The sequence below is a fragment of the Helobdella robusta genome (assembly GCF_000326865.2).
Source record: "Helobdella robusta unplaced genomic scaffold HELROscaffold_5, whole genome shotgun sequence".
Classification (NCBI taxonomy): Eukaryota; Metazoa; Annelida; class Clitellata; order Rhynchobdellida; family Glossiphoniidae; genus Helobdella; species Helobdella robusta.
Genome location: NW_008705254.1, coordinates 1922308 through 1931413, shown reverse-complemented (window position 1 = coordinate 1931413; position 9106 = coordinate 1922308). Strand labels below are relative to the sequence as shown.

Genomic DNA, 9106 nt, shown 5'->3' with positions numbered 1-9106 from the left:
AGATTTGTGTCATATAGATCGTTGAATGTCTCACGGTCTTCCGTGCTTACAAGTCACTTCTATCATTATATTGTTTGCTGGTATGAATAAAAATATCGGTGGTTGTTATTTGTTAGGATCTATTTTCTGTTGTTGTTCGTTCTGTGTTGTCAACTTTGCTATTTTGTAATCGCAATTGTCTTCATCATATTTATCATTTAGTTAGCCAGTCAGTTGGTCAGTCAGTCAATCAATCAAATATCCAGCAATACTCTGTTGCTAACCATTGTTAAATACTGTAGATACATTTTCGGTCATTCACATAACAACAAAAATAAAATGTTGGTATCTAATTCAAATGGCTCTATCAAGTGTAATGATCATTTAGTATAAGGATTGGCTTGTTCGAAAAATGAAGCTGATTTGTGGTGTTGTCTCTGGAATTAAGAAGAGTCATGAATTCGTTTTAAATGCCGTTAAGGGCAATTTATAAGATGAGAAGGTATAGTAATCGAAAGTATAATGTGATAAAGTAGAATTAGTGGATGACACGGCAGAGACAAGTGGATTAACAAAATTATATGCCGAAGAATTTCAGTAATAGCAAGGAGCATTATTGGATTATTATCAGTGAAATCAAAACAATGTGTGAAGTGTTATGAGTAAATAAAATAAAAATTAAATTTTAAACTTCCAATTTAGAAAATATTTTTAAATCATTTTGCTAAAAAGATTTTGCAACATAGATTTTTTTTTACAGAAATTGAACTGTAGTGCTTGACATGAGGTTTGGCCAAGAAGCATTTGCCTCACTAAGTTTCTTGTTTTGTTTTTAATATAATTGGAAAATTTGACAAAACAAAAATGATTGATCTAACAATAACTATTTTAAATTAAATGACCAACATATTTTATGCTGGCTTAGCTTCTGAATTTAAATTAAATTACGCCTCACAATGTAGATTGTAATGAGCATGAGAGCAGCAATGACGCAAGACATTTATTATAATTATAAAACTTTTCGACCGTTAACCGGGGGGGGGGGGGTAGAATTTTTTAAAATGTCGGGTTATAATGATAATGTCAATTCAATTATACTCGTCAAAATAAGTACAAGGTCTTGCGGACCGACCACAGGTCGTTGTTTGTACCAGCAAATCAGCAAATCCATGCTTAAATAGCATGGATTTGCTGATTGGAGAGAGCCAAACAAATCAAACAAGTTAGAATTAAACAAATTAGAAAAAAGTTTTAAAGCCGTTGATCTGTTACCAGGTTGGTAATTGCTGCAATTCATAAGTATTTAAAGGTAAAAACCGGGGTAGATATTATCTGTTTAATTTTAATTTGAGTTTGAAAAATCTAACATTTATGACAAACATTTTTACAAATCTATTATTTTTCCTAAATAATAGTAGTTACATTTTACATTTTTGTTTAAAATATGCGCAACATAATATTAATGGTACCTTTGGATGATTCACGGTTTTTTTTTTAACCGAGGCCATATTCTTATTTTCGATGCAAATTATTGACGTCTTGACTGTCATTTAGTATAATTTAAAAAGGTTAGCTAACTACAAAATGGCGAACTAACGTTTGTATATGATCGTAAAATTTATTAAATTATTCCATCAATATTCAGGCGGAGATGACAGGGGTTAAAAGTGGCCAAAAGTTTATTGACACCATTGGCAAGTTTTGACTTTATTTTATGTTTTTTCTGTAAAAAAATTGTAAGTAACTTTTTTTTAGTTTGTTTCAGTATTATTAAAATATCAGATATGTACATGCTAGTTATAATTTTAAAATTATGATCGATCCTTCCAATCAATTTTATTAGTAGCAATTTTTATTTGATTTGATGATGGCTATCTTATAATATAATGTCCTGTTAATTTTTTTAACTCTTGCTTCAAATGCTTATTTAAAATTCAGATGTCAATAGTCCAGAGTATGTTAGGGAACAATACAGACCCGTTGAAGTTAAGCAGGATGTCCGCCAGATGGCTGAAAGGAAGAGAGTGAATGAGATTTTAAAAAGCAGACAGTTTCGAGATGAGTTAGAGGATGTTGTAGTTGAGAAATCAAAATGTTCCAGTCCCAGCAAAGCCTCTATTATTGCATTACAACAGGCCTCTGAGCTTTTATTGCCACAAGCCAGATTGCAACATGGAGCAGTTTTTGGAAGAAGTTTGTTTTGTTAATTTTATGATGTGATGGAAATTTTTATTATTTCTTGAAATTTACTTTATATATATAAAGTTCTTATTGATTTCTTTGCTATAATAAATGTGAAGTTGTTTGATTGTATGTTTTAAATTATGTGTTTAAAAAATATTTGTTACATCGATCTGAGTTTAAGCTTACTGAACATATATTAATAATTAAGAAATCCAGTCATCAAAATGATTGTATAAAAATAAATAAATGAATGAATTCCAGTTGAAACTCCAATTATTCCAATAAATGACCTCGCCGAGGATGCAACAACAGTTAACCTGGAGAAGGGTGAGAGGCTGTTGAGATGCAAGCTGACCTGCTGCTATCGACTGATTGATCAGTACCACTGGTCACAATCTCCTCATCCAACATACATTTCGGTTAGATCATTTCAAAAGTTTTCTCATTGTTGGTTTCTACATGTTCAGCTTTTGTATTCAATGAAAACATTATTTTTTTCTTGCTCAATTTGACTCAATTATTTTCTCACTTCTTTATTTGAAAGTTTCAATTAATAAATCTGTATTTAAATATTTTATAGTTTTCTATTGGTTATGATTTACCCACTTTTATTTATTTTATTTTTTTAATTTTTTACTTCTTCACTTTCATTTGCCCTTGATGAGTTTATTTGTTTTTGAAATTTGCTGATTTTACATGGCCTGTTTATTCTTTATGGTGATAGCCTTTATTAGGGATGCTATAGTAGCATTTTATTGCATCGTGGGACCCTCCATCAATGCTCTTTTTTGAAAATAAAAGTTACAATAGAATGATATCATAATATGAAAATTGAAGTATAATGCATAGAATTAATTATTTCCTAATTAATCACTAAAGATTTAAAATTAAACCCAATTAAAATAAAAGGCTAAAGTAAATGAGAATGATTTTCTGATTTCACCTGGAGCTGTGCCAGCTGGTATCCTGTCAGCAAAGCAGTTGATCAAACTGAATCAGGAAGGACATTCCATTTCTGGATCTTCAGGGGTGGACAGCATTACATCTACTCTCCACGCTGCTGCATACCTTGCTGAAGAACGTGTCAAATCAGTTTTGCTCCTCAGATCAAATACTGCTGTTATGGTTAGTTTCTAAATTTTAATTTTTTTTACAGGTGAATGAAAATTAAATTTTTTTAAAAATATTTCGAATGTTTTAAATCTGTTCAAAATGAAATTTTAATTGGTAGACAATCTGTCATTTTTTGAGGAGCAATTAGGAACCTATTTAGTTAACCAGATTTAATAGAGCAATATTTTTGTTGTTGTGAGTAGCTTAATGAATAGTGGGATGTGGAGGTACTACATTTTATAATAAGTTAAATATGGACATAAACTGCTGGCTAGTTGCTACATTTTATAGATTGTATAATTAATTTACCTTGATAATTCTGTGTAATTTTTATTAACTGTTTGACATCTTGAAGATGAAAAGTTTAATTTAATTATATTCATCATGCATTAGATGGGCTCGTTGGACACAGGGCTCCTTCCCTTGAGTCACGATGCCATCATTCTCGGTAAGGTGCCAACAGTTACCTTGAATGACCAGCAGGAGGTCACTGAACAGCTTGCTGATGTCTTCAAGGTTGCCAACAAGGTCAGCTGTTTCTAATTTTTTAAATGTTTCAGTTGGTTGCCTGTTTTTATAGTTCTTGCTGTTTATACAACTGCTAGTTCTACCTCAACTAGTTTTGATAAATAATTTAATTTAATGATGTAGTATTTTTGATACTGATTTTCGTATTTTTATTTTCATATCATTTTTTAATGTTTTGTTTAATTTGTGTACAGTGTACACGCTCCTACAAATATCTTGACTGATATCGAGTTTTAAAAAATAAAATTACCAGGCTGTACTTTTGAAAGGGATTGGAGCATTGGTATTTGGTGAATCCATTGAAGAAGTTTTCATGGATGGTAAGAAGTTGATGGCAACCATTGATGTCCAGGTTTGTATCTTCAATCTTTTTTAGTTTACGTCTATCGGTGGATTCTTATTTTGCATTTGTCAATCATTAAAAATTGTCGGCAGTTACGCACAGCTCCCTTGGGTCTGGATAACTTGGTTCTTCCATCCGAAGAGGTTCAAAAGAAGATCGTCCAGTTAGCTCTGAAAAAGCAGAGGAAAAATGAAATTGAGTTTGAAGCTCTCATGCGGCATCTTGAGAATGCTGTGAGTTTGTACAGTTGTTGTCATACTCACTTACTTTTATTAATTATCTCTCATGAACTTTTGCTTTTATATATAAATGGTGTGAGAATGCATTACATAATGAACTGTTCATGCTCCATTTGTCTTGTCAGTGTTCTATAGATTCTCAGTTATTTCAGTCTGGTTTTTTTATAAAATATTATTATTATTTTATAAAAAAAAAAAAAAAAATGTCCTGCTTATGACATTAAACTGACCCTCACTGCCTTGTGAATGATGTTGGATCATCAAAGGCTAGGCCCACCGCTTATAACTGTGGTTGCGTAAGGAAGGATATCCTGCATAAAAATTAGCCAATAAAATATTTATGATGACAAAAGGGGTATTTCAGGTTTCATCATAGGTAGCCAAACGGCAAACCCCGATCTCGGGGAAAATGTCGTCTAAACGTGTGTTGTTGTTATTGTTTTTTTTTATAAAATAGGTCTTTCACTTTCATATAGAGAAACTGTGCATTTTATTAATGATAATAATGCAGAGAAATTTTTTTGATTGAAGGGTCACAAAACTGGCTATCCATTTAGAGAGATATTGTTTCGCAAGGTGGAGAACAAGGCAAACAAAGTGAACTCGGAAGTTGAGCTGCCTCCAACATCTGTTTCTATTGGTTATCTCGAGGAAGATGATGATAGGTGAGTCCAGTATAGTATAGGTGGTAATGTTGCTGGGGAGGCCGATTTGATGTTAGTTGATAGTTTAGAAGCTTATTTCATCACATGCTTTTTAATTTTTTCATGTCAGCGGAACAACTGCTCAAAAATGTAATATCCTGTGTGATAGAGATAATTTGATGAATTATTGTCTACAGGCCGAGACAATGCAGACCTTCTGGTAAATTTACGGAGTGGTTGAACTCTCCAATGGCTTACTTGAAAGAAGAAGTTGAGGTGCCCACATGTACACCACAAAACAAAAAAATTACAAGGGTAAGAACCTCTATTTTTTTATGTTAAATTCTACATTAAATTGTTTTGTTTATTAATTTTAAAAATAATTTCCATTATTTGTTATTATTGATGATATAAGTTTTTGTTATTATTTATCAACTTTTCTAACTGAAAATACACAACTGGTGGTTCACAGTGGGTGCCAGATAGCTCTCCTGCTGGTACACTCATAAAAATTGACAACCCAAACCAGTTTGTTCCCGTTGGTACTGATCCTAATGAGGTCAAGGCTAAGGTCAAACAAGTAGGTCACCTTTGTTATTATTATCACTATGTTCGCCACACGTTTTTGTTACTGATGTATGTTTGAGAGTGTTAATAAACTTGAGCTGGGGAGTATTCACAAATCAGAAATGTTATCTTCTTTTGTTCTCGATAATTTTGATTAATAGAATTCTTATGTTAATTTTAAATGATTTACAAACAAACAGATAAGACGTGAATATTATGATGAAAATATCACATCCGGCCCCCAATCAAAGATATTAACTGGACTGACTTGGGAGGAGGCGCAAAAAATCAAGGTAGGCAGGAATTCGTGCAGATTTAACTTTTTATCACATTTTTACGACATAATATAATTTAGCACAGATGTCATTGTCTTGTTATTGGAAAGACTTTGTGATATCCCAGAAAATTTTAATTAATTTTGACAGTTTGTTTAGGGGCATTTATAATCAAATATCAAACGTTTCATATAATAATTAGCAAGTATTTGTTAAACAAAATGAATTAATTTATTTTGCTTGCTTAAATAAGTTTCAAATGTTAGAAGAAAGATCAAATTAGTCATTTTGCGTTTTTAACATTTCGTTAAGCTTTTCATGTTTATGTTACTTCAGATAACTAAATCCGTAAAATGTATAATAATCATAATTGCACCTAAATGAATTTCTAAATTTTTTTTAAATATTTCTACCTTTTACGAACACACTCACATCTATACACACACACACACACAAACGGATCTTTATGATGTGAGTTTGTAACGGGTTAACACATACACACAACACGCACGTACAGTCGGGAAATGTATCGTCGGACACGGTGATAACAGTTGGCGCGGCATCAAGAGGAATTATACAGAAGGGCCATCAGAACCAGGGTTCTCTCTACAGGACCTACTACGCACCGAACCCGTTCGACAGCATGACTGAGGAGGAGGTGCAGGCATACAAACTTGAAGTTGATAAAAAATCAGGCAAGAGTTCAACCGGAGTGACAACAGGTGGTTGCTTGTTGAAATCAACATCAAATGGTTGCTTGTTCTTCTGAAATTTTGTTTTATGTGAAATTCATTGATGTGATGTATTTATTGAATTTAAGGATTTTATTTAAGATTTTGTTACCAATATTTTTATTAATGATGTTTTTTTTTTGAAAATTTGTTGTTAAATGCTGGCTTAATTGTTTTGCTTTGTCCGACCTCACCAGAGTCATCAATGGTTCAATATGACGATGATGAGGACAACATAGTCCCTGGACCAGATGGTCAGCTGATATCAACTGATGAACGATTACAACAAATTAAACAGCATCAGCAGCATCCTCCACCAGTTGACACACCACAAGTTGTTCCCACTGCTACCACCACTACCGCTGCTGCTGCTGCTGTTCCAACTGCCCCTGTTCATGTTAATGGAGGTTGGTGGGCTGCTGATGGTTTAAATTATTTTATTTAATGGTTATGTCATGCGAAAAGTGCCAAAATGAGCAAACGTTAACTTTGTTGAACGAAATATTTAAACTGTTATAATAATATTTGCATTTATAATTTATTTTGATGTTATTTCTTTTGCTAATATTTTTAATTTTTATTATTAGAAACAATAGAAAAACCTCTGAAGTCTCCAACCTCTCCTACGAAATCAACATCAAGTGGAGATGCCACAGCTCCTGAGGTGCTAAGTGGAAATGATGTAAGTGTGTGTTTTTGCAGCCCCCCCTCTCTCTCTTTCTCTCTCGCTCTCCCCCTCTCACGATTTAGTTCTGTTTTACAAGCTGTTTCCTCGCGTTTCATGATTTCATGTTTTGTTGTAATATTTTTAAGGACATAAAAGATTGTGAACCTATTTGCATGTGATTCATTAACGATGCATGAAAAAGATTGTTGTGCCATTGTTGAATAATAATAATTAATTAATTAATTAATAACCATATAATTTAAGTGGATCTATCTGATTTTCATGTGCATCGTCCATTTAGGACAAGGGAGAATCAGATTCAGGTGCGGACAAGAAGAAGAAGAAGAAAGGTTTCCGAATGCCCTCCTTCTCATCGAAGAAAAAGGATAAGAAAGATAAATAACTAATAAAGGCGCAAGTAGTTGAAATAAGTTGAAATCTATTGAAATGTCCCCAGTGGTGGACGGTATTTGATAGGTCCAGAGGAGTCCGTCAGATGTGAAATGAAAATTTATATGTGTATGAATTAACATTATGTTAATTAAAACAATTCTTTTCACTTATACATGTCCATTGTCTGCTTAAAATGAAACTTTTGAACAAACACTTCCATCTATTTTCTACTTTACGATAATGATGTTATTGCTTACTATTTTCATTATGCTATCAAGATTTTAATGTTTCCATTATTGCATATTTTGCTGACTGTTTTAATTTTTCAATGTTTCAATCAGCTATCGCATTATGTGAAATTCAACGTTCATTATATTATCGGTATGTAGATGCTTATTCGTGGTTAGTGGAATGCAGTGCTAACTAATCGAGGCTAACCAATAAATGAAAAATTTATATGATTTTAGACTAATGTAAATTGTAACTTTAGAATTGTAGTTATGTAATCAGATTTATATTTTGTTTGCTCTGCTCTGCTCATTCGTTCTGTTGTCGTCTTGAAATTGCTTCTTTGTTTAATTACACTTAATTTTTTGCAATTTTTTATCAACCCACAATTATCTCCCATATTATTTTATTGTACGTATTCACGTTGTTTGTCTTGTTTTTTTTTTATTCGCCGGCTTTTAAAGAAAACTTTTAGGCACTTGCTTCAATCCGTTTATTTCAACTTTCAAAGCATTCTTCAAACCATGTTCACTTAAAATCATTCATTAACCAGATTTATTAAATTATGTAAATAAATGCACACAAAAACCGTTTTTGCATTTTTTGGATAAAAACGCCAGTTTGTTCAAATCCCTTCTCATGCCTCGTTGCGCGCCTAAAATTTTTAGATTTTTTCGTTTGGTGCGATCGTGTAGAATTCCGGATAGTAGTTTTGCATTGCCTCTAAAGTAAGTTATACAAAGATTAGAATTTGAAAAAATTTGTATTAGCGAAGTGTTCATGATAACATTTCCAGCAGCAAATAAGTAGAGCGTCGTTTATAAAACCAAGAAAATAATGCTGCACACTAATTCTTCAGACATCGAGAAGAGAGGGCATAACGAGATAGCGAATTTGTAAAAGCTAACATCTAAAGTTTCTGTAATGAATGTTCTAAATTTTGATAGCAATAAAATAATAAAACGATTTTTTGCAAATTTGAGACATGCAACATTGAAACTAAACCTTACTTATTATAAAGTTAACATATACGTATTTGATGAAGAATTCAAATCAAAAAGATTTTTTCTTTATTCGTTCCACTTGCCCGTCTGACTGCTGCTAATTTTACATGCACCACATTTGTTTTACAACATTTTTCACTTCTCATTTTCAGACAACTTATCAAATGGAAGAAGAAAAAGTTGCTTTTGTGGTGAACTATACATATCAAGT

General features: G+C 32.3%; 1 protein-coding gene across 1 annotated transcript; it reads left to right on the top strand.

The window, feature by feature from the left end:
- Positions 1–1489: 1489 nt before the first annotated feature.
- Positions 1490–8485, top strand: HELRODRAFT_185073 (hypothetical protein). Its single transcript, XM_009027186.1, has 16 exons — positions 1490–1547; positions 1625–1673; positions 1918–2172; positions 2425–2582; positions 3073–3288; positions 3670–3804; positions 4058–4156; positions 4240–4380; positions 4918–5051; positions 5228–5345; positions 5503–5610; positions 5798–5890; positions 6390–6594; positions 6801–7010; positions 7191–7285; positions 7572–8485. The coding sequence occupies exons 2-16, from the start codon at positions 1631–1633 to the stop codon at positions 7671–7673; spliced, it is 2112 nt and encodes a 703-aa protein (XP_009025434.1). The 5' UTR covers positions 1490–1547; positions 1625–1630; the 3' UTR covers positions 7674–8485.
- The last annotated feature ends 621 nt before the right edge of the window (positions 8486–9106 follow it).

What these genes read in the sequence shown, in the direction of transcription:
- HELRODRAFT_185073 (XM_009027186.1), top strand. Translation starts at nt 1,631, where the DNA reads ATGACAGGGGTTAAAAGTGGCCAAAAGTTTATTGACACCATTG. An exon ending in CTCGAGGAAGATGATGATAG is followed by an intron (nt 5,052 to 5,227) that starts GTGAGTCCAGTA and finishes TATTGTCTACAG; the next exon opens with GCCGAGACAATGCAGACCTT. An exon ending in AGGTGCTAAGTGGAAATGAT is followed by an intron (nt 7,286 to 7,571) that starts GTAAGTGTGTGT and finishes TCGTCCATTTAG; the next exon opens with GACAAGGGAGAATCAGATTC.